This window comes from Lepus europaeus, chromosome 6 (assembly GCF_033115175.1).
Source record: "Lepus europaeus isolate LE1 chromosome 6, mLepTim1.pri, whole genome shotgun sequence".
Lineage (NCBI taxonomy): Eukaryota > Metazoa > Chordata > Mammalia > Lagomorpha > Leporidae > Lepus > Lepus europaeus.
This window is the reverse complement of record NC_084832.1, coordinates 55,444,132-55,461,460: the sequence shown is the minus strand read 5'-3', so window position 1 is coordinate 55,461,460 and position 17,329 is coordinate 55,444,132. Positions and strand designations below refer to the sequence as shown.

Here is a 17,329-nt window from a genome sequence, read left to right as displayed (position 1 = left end):
ATGTCTGCAATGGCCAGGGCTTGTCCAGATCAACGCCAGGCACTTTTTCCTGGTCTGTGGTTGCAGAGTCCCTAACACTTGGGCCGTCTTCCACTGCTTTCCCAGATGCATTAACAGGAGGATACATCAAAAGTGGAGCAGCCAGGACTCCTACTGGCACCCATATGGGATGCTGGCTCTGCAGGCAGTGGCTTAACCTGCTATGCCCTGGCAAGAGCAAATCTACTCATTTGTAGGTATCCCTAATGCAGTAAAATTTTGTTACTTATAGTTCTCATGGTTTTTTAAATTATTTTATTGTATTTAAGATTTCTTTCTTTCTTTCAGTGGGAGAGTTAGAGACAGAGAGAGGGAGAGAATGAGAGAAAAGTCTTCCATCCGCTGGTTCACTCGCCAAATGGCCACAATGGTCAGAGCTGGGCTGATCTGAATCTAGGAGCCAGGAACTTCTTCCAGGTCTCCCATTTGGGTGCATGGGTTCAGGTACTTGGGACATCTTCTGCTGCTTTCCCAGGCCATAGCAGAGAGCTGGATCAGAAGAGGACTTAAACTGGCACCCGTATGGGATGCTGGTGTCACACAATGCCAGCCCCAGTCCTCATGGCTTGCATTAGATCTCTAGACTTGTTCATCATACCTATCTACTACTTTGTATCCTGTTATCTACATTTTTCCATTTCTTGCTGCCCCCACCCACCCTGTTAAACTCTGTTTTCTTCTCTGATTCTGTTTGTTTGACTTTTTTTTCAGATTCTACATATAAGTGAGATCATGTAGTATCTTTCTTCCTGTGCATGGCTTATTTCCTATATTATATCCTCCAGATTGATTCATGTTGTGAAAGAGTAAAATTTCCTTTTCTTATATTATATTGTAAATACACACACACACACACAGTTTCTTTGTTCATAAACAGATGCTTAAATTATTACTATTTATTGGCTACTGAGAGCAGTGTAGATATCTTTATGAGAAGATAATTTCATTTTCCTTGGGAATATGCCTAGAACAGAATTGTTGGATCTAATGATAGTTCTGTCTTTAATTTCTAAGGAAATTATTCATTTCTAAAGAAAGAAACTCCATAGTGTTTTCCAGTTAACATTCCTATCAAGAGTGTATAAGGGTTCCCTTTTCTCCATATGCTTGCCAACATTGTATTTTTTTGACTTGTGGATTATATAAGTTCTTTAGTTCTTTATACATTTTGGAAACTAACCCTTGTCATACATATGGTTGATAAATATCATTTTCCAATCTTTTTTTTTTTGACAGGCAGAGTGGATAGTGAGAGAGACAGAGAGAAAGGTCTTCCTTTGCTGTTGGTTCACCCTCCAATGGCCGCTGCGGCCAGCGCATCGTGCTGATCCAAAGCCAGGAGCCAGGTTCTTTTTCCTGGTCTCCCATGCGGGTGCAGGGCCCAAGGACTTGGGCCATCCTCCACTGCCTTCCTGGGCCATAGCAGAGAGCTGGCCTGGAAGAGGGGCAACCGGGATAGAATCTGGCACCCCAACCGGGACTAGAACCCGGTGTGCCGGCACCGCAAGGCCGAAGATTAGCCTGTTAAGCTACGGCGCCGGCCCATTTTCCAATCTTTAGGTTACATTTTCACTTTTGCGATTATTTCCTTGGTTATGCAGCAGCTTTATTTTGATGCAGTCTATTTACTTTTGCTTTGGTAGCCTAAGTTTTGGTGTGATAGCTAAAAAATCACTCCTAAGGCTGATGTCCAGGAGCTTTCCTCCTCTATCCTTTCTCAGAGTTTTGTAGTTTGAGGTCTTACATTTAGGTCATTATTCATTTTGAGTTAAGTTTTATGTATGGCATAAGATAGGGTCCACTTTCATTCTTTTGCATTTGGAAATCCAGTTTTTCCCAACACCATTTGTTGTTTGAATATTCTCTCCTTTTCTTAGTTAAACTAGCCAAGGGCTTGTCAATTTTATTTTTTTCAAAAACCATCTTTTATATTTATTGATTGCTTTCATTGCTTTTCTGCTGCTTATTTAGATCTTTCTTTTGATCTTTATTATTTCCTTTCTTCTCATAACTTTGGATTTGGTTTCATCTGTTTCTAGTTCTTTAAGGAATTATGTTAATTTATTTGCACTATTTCTTGTTTTTAAATTTATTCCTAAAAATTCTCCTCTTAGAAATGCTTTCACTGTTCTTGTCATCCCCACAGTGGGGAATCTTAGATAAGGGGATATGTCTTGGTGTCAGGTCCAATATGGTCCATAGGCATCCACGGTGGCATTTGCGTTCTGGACACAGGTGCTCAGAGTGGCTGTGGAGCCAATGTCCCGGGCTCAGGGTCTTGTGAGACTACTGAAGTACTGTGACTTCCCTCACCAAGGCACAAGTGGATAAAGCTGTCCTACTGAGCTAAAGTCTTTTTTCTCTTCAAGATTTGTTTATTTGAAAGGCAGAGCTAGAGAGAGAGAGAGAGAGACAGAGAGAGAGAAATCTTTTATCCTCTGTTTCACACTGCCAAATGAAATGGATGCAATGGCCAGAGCTGTGCCAATCTGAAGCCAGGGGCCAGGAGAGGAGCCAGGAGCTTCTTCTGGGTCTCCCATGTAGGTTCAGCCGCCCAAGCTCATGAGCCATGTTCTACTGCTTTCCCAGGTGCATTAGCAGGGAGTTGGATCAGAAATGGAGCAGCCACAACTCAAACTGGCACCTCTATGGAATGCTGGCACAGCAGACAGTGGCTTAACCCGCTACGCCACAGAGCTGGCTCCAAAGCTAGAGTCTTTTTTTTTTCTGAGCACACTCAAGTGCCTCATGACCATGGGATAGGAATGTACCTATGGCAGTGGCCTGTAGGTTAGGGTGAAACACTAGTATGACTCTGAGGAAGAAGGAGCTTTCTGGAGGCTTGAGCCTTAGAGTGCAGTATAGTGCTGCCTTTTGAAACCTCAAACCAGTAGGACACAGTGGCACCTCATGCCCTGGAAAGTGAGGGAATGCATGGTGGGGACTCTGGACATGGATTGATGGGATGCATAGTTTCCCAGGCTTTGTTTGGCTAGATGCAGCAGGGATGGCAAAATCCTACTGTGACTTAGACTCCAGTAGATGGGGAGAAACGCAGTGACAACTTTATTCCCTGGGGAGTTGTATAGTCTCAGCAAATCCAACTCTAGTACCTGGACCAGTTCCAGGGAGATGTGATCCTATTGCATTTCAGCCTGAAGGATAGGTGGCATAGCTCATCCAAAGCTTTGGTTCCCTGAGATGCAAGGCACTGTATCCACTTGGCCCTGGAAAACATGGCCATTGTTCTCTTGGAGAGAAGGGTACATCATTAGCTATGGCACTAGGGGAAACTGGTGTACCTGAGAGTTGGCACCTCCGTAAGGGCAGGGTGCTGTGTTGGCTCAGAAACTGGGGATGAGTGTGCCCTGGTACTTTCCAGCTCTGGATCCATGGATGTTGAGACAATTCAGCTGAAGCCCCAAGGGGCAGGCTGCGTAAGTAACTTGGATAGGGGAGCATGACATGGCTCTGTGATAGCTTGGTCTCAGACATGCCTGTGTGATTGCTTGCTCAGGAATAGCAGTAGCTAAGTTTGGTAATGGTTGGCTGTTGGGTAGATTGGGTACAATGGTAGCAGAACCTCCAGAGTGGAGAAGTACAATGGCTGCTTGTCCTTGAAGGAAGACACACTGCAGCATTGGCCATGGTTCTAAGTAAAGTCTAGTAACAGCTGGGACTGGAGGGATTGGTGCAAAGTGTTATGTTCTTCTCTGGAGACAACTCGGCGTGAGTACTGCATCAAGCTCCCTCATCTGGCTTTAGAGTCTAGGAGGACTGCAAGAGTCTCCATTATTGAAGCTGTGGATGTCCGTGGCAGTGATGGAGGCTGCTGGGGTCTACTTGCTAACCTGTTCTCTGTAGGAGGCAGTCCCTTATAGTTCTAAACTACCCTGATTGGGATGCAGGAGTAAGGTCATTCTTTGTCAGAGGCAAGATATTTCCTTCCTTTTTGTTTGTGTCCATTCCTGGATTTCTGTGGTATACATTTCTGCTCTTCTTCTGCTGTTTCCAGTGCTTTCCTTTACTTCCCATTTTGTGCAAAATGTAGTTTGTTTTGTTTTTGTGGAGGTAAAAGAGTAATTAGTCATCGTGCTAACATTAACTCAGCAATGATTCTGTGCATTATTTAAAGTGTGCTATTTAGTTTCTAAACATTTGGAGATTTTCCAAAGAGCTTTGTGTTATCAATTGCTGATTTAGTTTAATATTGGTGTGAGAACATACTTTTTATGACTTGAATCCTTGTAAATATGCTCAAATATTTTTTAAAAATGGCTATGCAGATCATAGGATTCCAAGATGGCAGAATAGGAAAAGGATATAGCATTTTATGCTAGGGGAAAATAGTGGCACAAAAGTAGAGGAAGTGCATTCCCAGGGGAGAGTTGGAGAGACATCTGCAGTGGAAATTCGTTAGAAAAAAGAGGGACGTCATGGATCAGCGTGGAAGATGTGGACGTGAAGTAACCAGTGCAGACATAACCCACAGTCCCTGAAGCCAAGAGCTGGAGGAAGCACCAGCTTTGGAAAGGGAGATGAGAGCAGACTGCAGCAGCCTGTGCCACTGGCATGTAGCCAGAGGGAGAGCCTGGTGGAGTATGTTGTCTTTGAGTCTGGCCTGCAGCCCCAAGGCAGACAGGGTAACTGCCTAACCTAAGGGGGGAAAAGAGGAAAATGTTTCTCTCATCCCTTCATCCCACAGTGGCTCCCAGCAACCAGCTTGGAGAATACACCATTTTGACATCAGTAGTTAGTGGCTGCAGCAGCTCTTACATGCCCAGCAACTGGTAGGGACAGCGCGCTATCCTGACACCAGTAGTGGCTGCTGTGGCTCAGGTGTTTGTGCCCAGCAACTGGAGAGGAGAAGGCACCATCTTGACACCCACAGTACTTGTGGCGACTCTTGTGCATATGTGTTATCCAGAGGGAAAAATCCGCATTTCCCACTGACTTTGAGTCTGATTAGGAGGATTGATAGGGAGCTACGCACCCATGTAGGACTATGAGGTGGTCCCAGTCTCTCAACATATCATAGCTTCTGGGGCTCAAGTCACCAATGTGGAGCAACCACAAGCAGCTGGCTCTGGGAAAGTCTCTGTCTCTGAACAGTGTGGATCATAGAAAAATAAAAAGGGAAATAAGTAAATTTCTGAAAATGAAGATGAAAATATAGTATATCAGAACTTATGGGATACAGCAAAAGCAGTGTTAAGAGGGAAGGGTATAGGCCGGCGCCGTGGCTTAACAGGCTAATCCTCCGCCTTGCGGCGCCAGCACACCGGGTTCTAGTCCCGGTTGGGGCGCCGGATTCTATCCTGGTTGCCCCTCTTCCAGGCCAGCTCTCTGCTGTGGCCCGGGAGTGCAGTGGAGGATGGCCCAGGTCCTTGGGCCCTGCACCCGCATGGGAGACCAGGAGAAGCACCTGGCTCCTGGCTTCAGATCAGCGTGGTGCACCGGCCGCAGTGGCCATTGGAGGGTGAACCAACGGCAAAGGAAGACCTTTCTCTCTGTCTCTCTCACTATCCACTCTGCCTGTCAAAAAAAAAAAAAAAAAGAGGGAAGGGTATAGCAATTGGTGCCTACAACAAGAAATTGGAAAGACATCAAATAAATGAGCTATCAATGCATCTCAAGGACATAGAAAACAACAACAAATGAAACCCAAAATTACTAAGAGGAAAGAAATAATAGGAGAAGGAATAAACAAAATTGAAACAAAAATACAAATTATCAGTGAAATGAAGAGCTGGTTTTTTGAAAATATAAATGAAATTAATATACCATTGGCTCAAATAAACAAAAAATAAAGAAGAAAAAATTAATAAAATCAGAGATGAAAAAAGAACGATAACAGCAGATACCACAGAAATAAAAAGAATCATCAGGAATTACTACAAAGAGCTGTGTGCCAACAAATTGGAAAATCTAAAAGAAATGTATATATTCCTGGACACATACATTCTACCAAAATTGAGTCATGAAGACATAGAAGACCTAAACAGATCAATAACTAAGACAGAGATTGAATCAGTAACAAGACACTCCCAACAAAGAAAAACCCATGATCAGACTGCTTCATTGCTGAATTCTACTAGACTTTTAAAGAACTAATTCTAATTATTCTCAGGCTATTCAAAACAATTTAAAGGGAGGGAATCCTCCCAAACTCTTTCTATGAAGACTGCATCACCTTACTTCCTAAACCAGAAGAAGATACAAAAGAGAAAGAGAACTACAGACCAATATACCTGATGAACATAGATGCAAAAATCCTCAACAAAATACTAGCTAATTGAATCCAACCACACATCAGGAAGATCATTCACCTGGACAGAGTGAATTTATCTTTGGCATACAGGAATGGTTCAACATTTGCAGATTGATAAATATGATACATGATATTAACAAACTGAAGAATAAGAACCATGTGATTATCTCAATAGATGCAGAGAAAGCATCTGACAAAATACAACATCCTTTCATGATGAAAATCTTAAGCAAAAATTGGTTATATAAGTAAAATTCCTCAACAAGATCAAGGCAATATATGACAAACTCACAGCCAGCATCATATTAAATGGGGGAAAGTTGGAAGCTTTTTTTTTTTTTTTAATTTTAAGAATCATGTATTTGAAAACACCTCTTAAATATCTAACATGGTGTAGTTTGTTTAACCAGTAAACTTAAGCACAGCCATATAAAATGCTTTTATTTCTTTCTACCAACAAGTATAAAACATATGATGCAGAGATTCAGGTCACACGAATTAAAATGTATCTTTGATTACATTTAGCAGCTTAAATTTATGGACAATCTTATCTATAAGCCAATTAAAATAAAACTCTTAATAAAATTTTCCCATGTGGACATACAATATGCACACACATATAACATAGCATAATAGACCAATATAGCAATTTTAATAATAGCTTTTAAAATCTTTAACTCTTTTTGTAGATTGCCAATTGATTTGATAAGAGTAATAACTGGGCTAGCGCCACGGCTCACTTGACTAATCCTTTGCCTGCGGCACTGGCACCCCAGTTTCTAGTCCCGGTTGGGCGCTGGTTCTAGCCCCAGTTGCTCCTCTTCCAGTCCAGCTCTCTGCTGTGGCCCAAGAAGGCAGTGGAGGATGGCCCAAGTTCTTGGGCCCCTGTACCGCATGGCCATTTGCGGAATGAACCAGCAGAAGGAAGACCTTTCTCTCTCTCTCTCTCTCTTTCTCTCTCTCTCTCTCTCTCTCTCACTGTCTGTAACTCTTCCTGTCAAATAAATTAAAAAAAAAAAAAAAAGAAAAAAAATATTCTAGTGGGCCTGTGTTGTGGTTTAGCAGGTTTAGCTGTTGCCTGCAGTGCTGACATCCCTTGTGGACTCTGGTTCAAGTCTTGGCTGCTCCACTTCCTAGCTCCCTGCTAATGCACCTGTGAAAGCAGTGCAGCTTGGCTCAAGTCTTTGGGCCCCTGTACCCTTGTGGGCAACTCAGATGAAGCTCTTGGCTCCTGGCTTCAGCCTGGTCCAGTCCCAGCCTATGCAGCCATTTGGGGAGTGAATCAGAGTGTGGAAGATTTTGTCTTTATCTGTCTCTCCCTCTGTCTCTGTAACTCTGGCTTCAGATATATAAATAAATCATAAAAAACAGAAAATATTCTATATGTACTATTTTGTGAACATTCCTACAAAGAAATATATTGTAGAAATTTTGTTTTATCAAATATTATCTAAATGTTTAATTAAATTTACTTTTTCATGTAGAATTTACATATTTAATGTGGTTCAGAAAACATAAAAATACATATATTGAAGCATCATTCTTTTCTCCCTGTTACCATTCATATTATTTTCCACTTTATTAGTGTCAGGAGATTCTGTCCTGTATTTCTTCATGCAAACATAGGCAAACATGCATGCATACTCATATTTTCAAACCTTACAAAAAGTGTGCTGAGTGACACTGAAACATTTTACATGGACATGCTATAGTTAACGTATAGTGATGGTTTTTCACCCCCAGTATTAAGAGACTCAGTGCCTTCATTGTGGTTGTTAATGTTGTAGTTCTCATTTAGTTTTGATTTCATAGTTGTGTTGTTACATCAGCCCACTGTAAAGCTGAGTTGTTTTTTTTTTTAAATTAAACTGAGGTTTTATATAACTTATTTTCAGTTGACATTTGGTAAGTATCTTCTTTTATTCTTCTTTGTGTTCTTGGTGCTAAGCACATTGTACATGTTCAATAAATAGTAGCTGCATGAGTGATTTAATCTCTTTGTTCAGTTAGCTCATGTTGTATATAATAAGGACTTTGGTTCTAAACACGTGTATTGTGTCCTCTGCCCTGGCTCCCCCTTGATGTCTACTACAGGCAACTACAGAATGATACATGATATATAGGTGACAACAGATGAGCATGTAGGAATCCTTTTGAAGTCTCACATTGTTATGTGGTAGAAAGATTGACTTTAGGGGATTTTCTGGCAGACCTGAGTTCAGATTCTGTCTGAGTGATTTTGTGGGGTGATTGTGGTAATAAACTGAAATGGCACGGGAAAGTACCTAACTTAGGCTCTACCAACTTAGGGTACAGTGAGTGCTAGGTTCCTTTCTCTTATTTCTTCATGATAGGCTCTTTTTTTTTTTTTTTTAAAGATTTATTTATCTGAAAGGCAGCATGAGAGAGAGAGAGAGAGAGAGAGAGAGAGAGACTTCCATCTGCTGATTCACTCCCCAAATGGTCAGGGATGGATCAGGCCAAAGCTGGGAGCCAGGAACTTCTCTGGTCTCCCACATGGATGAAGAGGCCAAAGGACTTTCCCAGGAAGATTAGCAGGGAGCTGGATCAGAAGTGGAGCAACTGGGACTCAGACTGGTGCCCATTATCCTCTATGCCACAATGTCGGCCCCCATGATAGACTCTTGACTCTGCGAGTAATTGGAGTGTAAATCCAGGAGCCTGTTCTTCTCCACTGAGTCCACACTCTGCAGCCTGCTGTCCAGAATGTATAATGTGCAGAGGACTTTGCAAGAGACGTTGGCACTTCAAGACCCTTCCATTCCTGGTTCTCACTGGCTGAGGAAGTGAAAAAGGTGCTTTTCCTGTAATCCTCATAGTAGCCATATGTGATAAGTATTATTACCTCTCTTTTGAAAATAATGAAACTCTAGCCTGAAAGAGTCAAAATGCTTTTTCAAGGGCACTGATGGATGCAGGATGAAAAATGGCTATTAGTTCTGTTTGGCCTCAGAGGCTTTGTTTCACTTATATTATGTTGCACCTGGGATGCTAAGAAAATATCACTAGTTTTGATTTATTATGATAGAATTTGAACTATGCTTAGTTTTCTGAAATTTTAATCTTTATATATGTGACACATTTAAGTCTATAAGGGGAGAAAATTATTATTTAGATTGTTTTAATAAAATTATCTTAAAGTCTTTAAATATGACTTGGAAAGAAATAGTATTTTTTGGAAGTAGATATTGGCTAGGGGGAAGGCACCATGGCACAATGGGGTAAGCTGGGGACATTTGCATTCCATATCAGAGTGCCTGAAAGTGAGTCCCCACTACTCCACCTCTGATCCAATTTCCTGATAATGCATCCTGGGAAGCAGCAAATGATGGGTCCCTGCTACCCATATGATGGGTCCCTGCCACCCATATGATGGGTCCCTGCCACCCATATGAGAGACTGGGATAGTGTTCCTGGCTCCCAGCTTCAGCTTGGTCCAGCCCTGGATGTTGCAGGCTTTGGGGGAGTGAACCAGCAACAGAAAATTTCTCTCTCCCTCCCTCTCTCTTTCCATCTCTCTCTCTCCCTTCCTGCCTCCCTCTCTCTCTCTTTCTCTCCCTCTCCCTCCCTCTCTCTTTCTGCTTTTCAAATAAATGAAAATAAATAAGCATTTAAAAATACTGAGTAGGAATTAAGTCAGGAATTTAGTTCATCATGAACCAGATGTCTTATTTTTACCTAGAAAAGGAAATCATAGGCTATATGATCAAGCTCTTTGGCATTATTTTGACATCAGTTTATTATTATGTGGACTCCTGGAAGATAGTGTCTTGTGCCTGAAAACACTGAAGTTGGGGATTTCTCATGCACTGGGCTGTGTTTATATTAGGTTATGCATGGCAGTTTGGCAGTTTGTTTTGCAGATGTTCATAATGTACAGTCTTAAATCTTGTTTCTATTTCTGGCCTGCTTTTAAGTATGACTCATGTTTTCTTGAGGCTATCCTAAAAATACAGCTAGTTTCAAGCATTAATGTAAAATATACTGCAGACATCACACAGCACTACATAATGCTTTCTTTCAGTAGATTAATGCAATTTCCTGGCAAATTAAATACGGAGGTGCTTTTCTTTGACAAAATACACTAAAATGAAACATGAACAAGTGATAGTACAAATTTTGTGGAGAAGTAGGTCCTCTGATAATAATAGATATAATGAAATGAATTTGAAATTTTAATAAAAGGAGTAAACAATACCATTCATATCACCGAAAACGAGAGAGAAAACTGATGGCCAGAAAAGCAAATCTACTAAATTTGATGTAGCCCTGTGGGATCCATACTTAGAGAAGATTCTTGGACCTGAAGGTAAACAGACGCCTATAGAAAAGCTTTTTGACTCAGACTACTTAGATCTAAATCTTGGTTTATAGCCTTATCAGCTATGGACAAATGACAGTAACTGTAGTAGTCTGTTTTTCATTACTATGAAGAATCGCCTGTGGCTGGGTACTCAAAAAGAAAAGAGTTTATTTAGCTCACAGTTTTGGAGGCGGAAAGTCCACACCGTGTGTCACAATGCATGACACCACAGTAGAAGGAGTGCATGCAAGATGGACAGGTCAGGTGGTGCCACAGGAAGCTTGAGTGAAGGGCAGGGCCAATCCTGGGACCTCTTGCCAGGCCCTGCCTCTTGAAGGTACCACCCTTTTGCAACACTGCCACATGGATTACAGCACATGAACCCTTGAGAGGACACACTCAGACAGTATCCAAACTACCTTTCCAACTGTGATTTCCTTGTTGTAAAATTGAGATAGGGGCCGGCGCTGTGGCTCACTTGTTTAATCATGCACCTGTGGCTCCGGCATCCCACATGGGCGCCGGGTTCTAGTCCCAGTTGCTCCTCTTCCAGTCCAGCTCTCTGCTGTGGCCTGGGAGGGCAGTGAAGAATGACCCAAGTGCTTGGGCCCCTGCACCCACAAGGGAGACCAGGAGGAAGCACCTGGCTCCTGGCTTTGGATTGGCGCAGCGCTGGCTGTGGTGATCATTTGGGTAGTGAACCAATGGAAAGAAGACCTTTCTCTCTGTCTCTCTCTCACTGTCTAATTCTACCTGTCAAATAAATTTCAAAAACAAAAACAAAAACCAAAAACCAAAACAAAATCAAGGTAATGACTGTATAACAAACACACAGCGCGTGTTGTTACTGTACTGTTCCAGGTGCTTAATTTACTCATCACAATAATTCTGTAAGTAAGTAGAATTATTGTATTCGTTACACAGGTGAGGAAATTGAGCCTTAGAGATTAAATAACTTGATGAAGGTTATGTAGCAGGGAAATAGCAGTGTTGGCATTTTTACCCAGCATAAGTTGGCTGAAGTCTGTTGCTTTACATACTACAGTCTGTAAAGGCTTGTTATGAGATCTAGATGACCTGTAACATGAAAAGTCATTGCATTTTTACCTGGCACATGATAGGAACATAATAAATTATGGCTTTAGAGCTGTTTTTGGAGGAAGATAAAGGCAGGGAAGGAGGAAGATAAAGGCAGGGAAAATAAATGGTCCTTTTAAACATATACCATGTACTTGAGGGCCAGCCACCGGATTCAGAAATTGCTTAAATATGTTAATTTAAAAATATTGATTTGTTTACTTGAAAGGTAGAGTAACAGAGCAGGGAAGAGAAACAAAGAGTGGGAAGGAGGGGGTTGGAGAGAGAGAGAGAGATCTATTTGTTCACTTCCCAAATGCCTGCAATAGGAACGGCTAGACCAGGCTGAAGTCAGGAGGCAGGAAGTCCATCCAGTTTTCCCACATGGGCAGCAGGGGCCCAAATATTTGGACCATTTTCCACTAGCTTCACAGATACATTGGCAGGCAGCTGCATCAAAAGTGGAGCAGCCAGGACTCAAACTGGCACTCAGATATGGGATGCAGCATTGCAAGAGATGGTTTAATTTGCTGCATAACAATGCCAGCCCCAGCTGCTTACACATATTAAGAAACTTACATAGAATTGAAAAATTGTAATGTGCTTATGAGAACCTTGGGTATCCTCATATCTCCTAGAGGCTCAATCTAGAGGTAAGACTTATTCTGTACTGATTTACCTTCTTAACAGTTTCATCTTTCAAAAGGTGGGAGAGTTGGGGAGGAACTCTCTTTGGGATTAATTGTGACTAATTGGAAATAACTCACTAATAATGTACAAGCAACAGGGGGCTTGAGAAAAACACCATAGTCTTTCTCAAGTAGGGTGCCACCGACATACAGGGTAGGAATTGACTATGTTAGAGGTTGTATTTAGCATCATTAAGTATCAAAATCATTCCTCAAAATTCTGCAACAAATAAAATACCCCCCAGATATTTCCAAATGCATAGTAGGCAAAGGCTGGTGGCAGTATTGCCCCTAGTTGAGAATGGAATTTCCAGATGTGCCTTAAGCCACATATGAGCATCCCACTGAAATGGAAACATTCCCATGAGCATGCACAGGAATGTATACAGTTCTCAGATATGTAGCTTTAAATAGCTCCTTGCCTTTATTTACTGCTTAAGAAAGTTCATTAGTATACAGATATATAAATCTGATTCTACTCTAGTTTGCTAGTTAAAATAAAAGGAGCCAAATTACTCCTAAACTTCTGCACTTTATTAATCTGACAACTAGTGGAAGAGAGACCACATTTGATTAGAAACTGCCACCTTAGATTCTTGAAAATGAATATATTTCAATGTTAAGACATATAAAATGTACTGGAACTATACAGAACTAAATTGAGACTCTGTAATTGTGAATATTTACCAATAGTAATAAATAATAAAAGGTGGGAGGAAATCAAAGAGACCACCTTGGCTTTCCCTTTTAGAACTTTGCAAATTTTAAATAGTCAAGTGCAGGTAATGGAAGGTCAGGCACATTGCCAATGTTGAATACAAAGAGTGATACAAAACTGTGAGAGTAATGTTGGGAAATCCTGTGGCCAAATGAAGCTGAAATTCAAAAACATAAAGAAAAATAAAACCCCAAAGTGTTTTGAGTCTGTAATGGCATATTTTATATCAGAGTACAAAGTGGTAGAAGATCTGCAGCACAGGCGATACCGTATAATTTACTGAGGAAGAAGTTATGGCATCTTACAGCAAGGTGACTGACACCTTGAAATAAAAAAGACTATACTGTATGAGGGTGGCTTCAAAAATTCTTGGAAAATGTGTGTTATCTTTTAATTTAATTTCCATGAACTTTTTGAAGTACCTTCAAATATCACAAAGATAGATCTAAACTTGAAGTAGGAAAGAAACGATATTTGAGAGCTGTAAGTGAGGTGAACTCTGGGCTCAGGTGAATTGCAGCTGAGCATCATAAAATGATGATTTCTCGAAAGGGTATATCTTAGCATATTTTAATCTAGTTTTCATTGTTGTCCTACTGAGATTTTTCTCCCCAATTAGTTTACCCCAACCCCCTGGGATGGATGGTTAAACAAAATTTGAAAAGTATGGAGCATTCAAAAGTACAAAAATATTTTATATACCTGTATGCAGATAAATGTATGTATGCTTGTATGTGCCTGTATGTGTATGTAAAATGCAGAAAAATGAACCTTTGTGACCCACACCCGAACTCTCGGTGCCAGCCAAGAGATCTTATACCTATTGCCACTTTATAAATGGTAGAATTTTCCCAAAATTTTCAAGACTATGATAATTAATCACCTGGAAAGATTTGTTCAGGATTGTTGGCCGGTGCCGCGGCTCACTAGGCTAATCCTCTGCCTGCGGCATCGGCACTCCGGGTTCTAGTCCCGGTTGGGCTGCCAGTTCTATCCCGGTTGCCCCTCTTCCAGTCCAGCTCTCTGCTGTGGCCTGGGAAGGCAGTGGAAGATGGCCCAAGTGCTTGGGCCCTGCCACCCGCATGGGAGTCCCAGAGGAAGCGCCTGGCTTCTGGCTTTGGATAGGCGCAGCATGCCAGCCGTAGCAGCCATTTTGGGGGTGAACTAACGGAAGGAAGACCTTTCTCTCTGTCTCTGTCTCTCTCACTGTCTAACTCTGCCTGTCAAAAAAAAAAAAAAAATTATGACAAAGTAATGATACCAGTTCCTCAAATCATTTTTGAAAGGCACTTTAATTCCTTTAGGGGTACTTGTAGGTGATTTTTCAAATGTTCTTATATACGGTCAAGTATAACATAAGTGACTCTAATATCGTAAACTTTGTCCCATTTTAGCTCTGGTAATAATGGTTTTATCACATATCAGTGTGAAAATTCACCGAGTGTCTTTATGCTTCTCTCTGTGTACATATAGATATATATTTTAAACTATAATGTCTGTATTGCTTGCAGATTAGTGTTATAAGTAGTAGTTCAATTTGAATTTCACTTTCTTTTTTTTTTTTCTCCCGAAAGTTTCAGACTCTCTGGCTCAATCTGTAGTTCACCATCTAAGATGGATAATGCAGAAGGATCTTTTGGGGCAAGATGTCTTTCTAATAGGACCTCCTGGACCTCTTCGCCGCTCTATTGCTATGCAGTACTTGGTAAGCAATCAATTATTGTCAGTTCCTAAGGATCTAAACAGTGATCAGCTATGTTATTAGTTACATTGAATTAGAATTCTACAAACAGTGCCAGAATTAGTCCTGACTTTAGACAGATGCTCCCATCAGAGGATGATTTACTTATGAAGGGTTTGGCAAAACTTGTTTGAAAAGCAGACATACATTTGCCATTCATTGCTTTAATTTTTTTGAACTTAACTATGAAATCTCCATTTTCATAGAAAGGAAATATAAATTCTGAAAATGAGTAGCTTTATAGATAGAATCAACAACTCTGAAACTCTACAACAAAACTTATTTTTGTGGTACTCCATGAACATCCCCTTACCCCTGACTCACATTTTAAAAATCCAAACAAGCCTGGACATTTTGAAGTATGTGGTCTTTAAAGGGAACCTAAAATTTGTAGAGCATATCTTGTATGTTCCATGTTCTCCAGCCTGCCCTGAAATCCTCCATAGTTCACATAGTTTAAATGAGTTGTTTTATCTAGCTAATGAATGGTAGACTGCACATTCCATGTTGTTTCCCCTTTCTGCATGTTATCCTCTTACATGCTTGCAGAGCTGTTGAGTTGAAATGTTCAAATCTCAACCAAATCAAAAACATTTATAAGACCTTCCTACTGTTTTATCAGCATTAATAGTTATTATTCTAATGATATGAGGGAGTGCACCATCCCATGAAGGTGCTGTGTTCTGAAGATTTTTTATTTTTAAGATGAAGAGAAAAATCTTTATTTACAGCTTCCTTCTGTTGTTTAAAAGATTGATTTTTATGCTACCGAGATCTCCTTTGTATACTCTCTTCTGGTGGCAACTTGACTTTGACACTGCAAAAATAACGTGAGGCAGCAACGATAAAAATGCAGCAGGTAAATCAGAACGTACCTCCCACCAGCTCATTCCTTTCATACTTTTTTATTTATCCTTAGAACCAGTTTCTGAGATGTAACATGCCATTGCAGTATTATTATGAGGTCATTAATACGTAAGGCACAAGTATCTCATCTGAGAATGCCGGGCCAACTACAGGGATTTGGATTTCAGATGTGTACTCCCTACCTTGCTCTTTTAAGAGGCTACACTATATGATGTAGCTTTTGTCATTGGCAAGCTCTGAAGCTCTTTGAAACTGTGAGAGGAGAATGGTTGGATGATTTTAGGAGGCTTGGTGGTTCAAAGTGCAACATAAATCTGTGTGAAGCTGGTATACTTACACAAATTTTAGTTGTGAAGTAACGCTGAGGCTAACACTCAGTACTAGCCTCTGCAGTGAGTGCTGCTACAACCAAGGAGTAGATGAGGTAAGGGAGAAATTTGGGGACAAGCCTGCTGAACCAGTGAGAAATGAATGAGTGAGAAATGATAATTTTCTTCATTTAATATTGAACTCATATAAGAGGAGTTTTGTGATTTTTGCGATCCTTCAAAAAAAACCACAAACCAGCTTCTGAGCCAGTCCCTGCAAATGGCCTGGGAAAAGTAACAGAAGATAGCCCAAGTGCTTGGTCCTCCGCTAACCCATATGGAAGACCCAGATGAAGTTCCTGGCTCCTGGCTTGGACCTAGCCCAGTCTTGGCTGTTGTGGTCATCTGAGGAGTGAACCAGCAGATGGAAGAACTCTCCCTTTCTCTGTCTTTTCCTCTCTCTCTCTGAAACTCTGACGTTCAAATAAATAAATAAATATTAAAAAACAAACAAACAAACAAGAAACCTCAGTGCACCACTACCACCACCTCCTCCTGCCACTGTTGGTGAGCTTGTTCATACATACCTCTTTTGTTAGACAGCACTTGGAAGACTTTGGTGCGAAGCCGTTGTCTGTATTCCCACTAAACTAGGTTATTTTTGCTTTTACTTGTTAAGCTTCTGATTTGGTGACTATTAAGCCTTTTTACTGTATTGTAAATTTAAAGTTTGTTACCTGAAAAACTAAAGGAGAGAAAGAGAAAAGGAAGGAGAATGAGAGGAAGAGAGAAGGAAGAAAGTAGGGAGGAAGGGAGTACCATGTTCTTAGAATTGTATCCGCAAGTCACATTGAATCTGTTAAAAAAAACTAATTAAAAATTAAAATTAAAGAAAAAGAAGACTTTGGTGCTTGTCATGGTAGAAGAAGAGCCCAAGGAAGCCATCAGTGCTGAGTATGATGTAATGTTCTCACTTTCCTCAGTGTGGCAGTTCAGGGTGTAATATGGTACAGTTTCATACTAAGAGGCATACGTAGCTTTTCAAGTAATGGATGCCTGTTGTGAATGCCAGTTTTTCAGTAAGGGTGATCGCATTAACTAACCAGTGAAGAAGACATGAAGATACTGGTGATGCATTCCAGAAGTAAAAGCAGAGGCATCTATTCAAAGGAGAAACTGCTACCATACTCCAAATTTGCGTTCTCACAGACAGTTCATTGTATTTAGGGAGACATTGCTTGCTATCACATCTTCACTACTGTGCTCTGTGTTTTCTATATTTAAAATTTTTCATC

General features: G+C 40.8%; 1 protein-coding gene across 1 annotated transcript in view; it reads left to right on the top strand.

Annotated features, from left to right (window-relative positions):
* The window catches only part of VWA8 (von Willebrand factor A domain containing 8), a 403,863-nt gene that overhangs the window by 53,076 nt on the left and 333,458 nt on the right, over positions 1–17,329 (top strand). Inside the window, exon 3 of the mRNA XM_062194118.1 lies at positions 14,693–14,823. Within this exon, the coding sequence (XP_062050102.1) occupies positions 14,693–14,823 (131 nt within the window). The remainder of the gene's footprint in view (positions 1–14,692; positions 14,824–17,329) is intronic.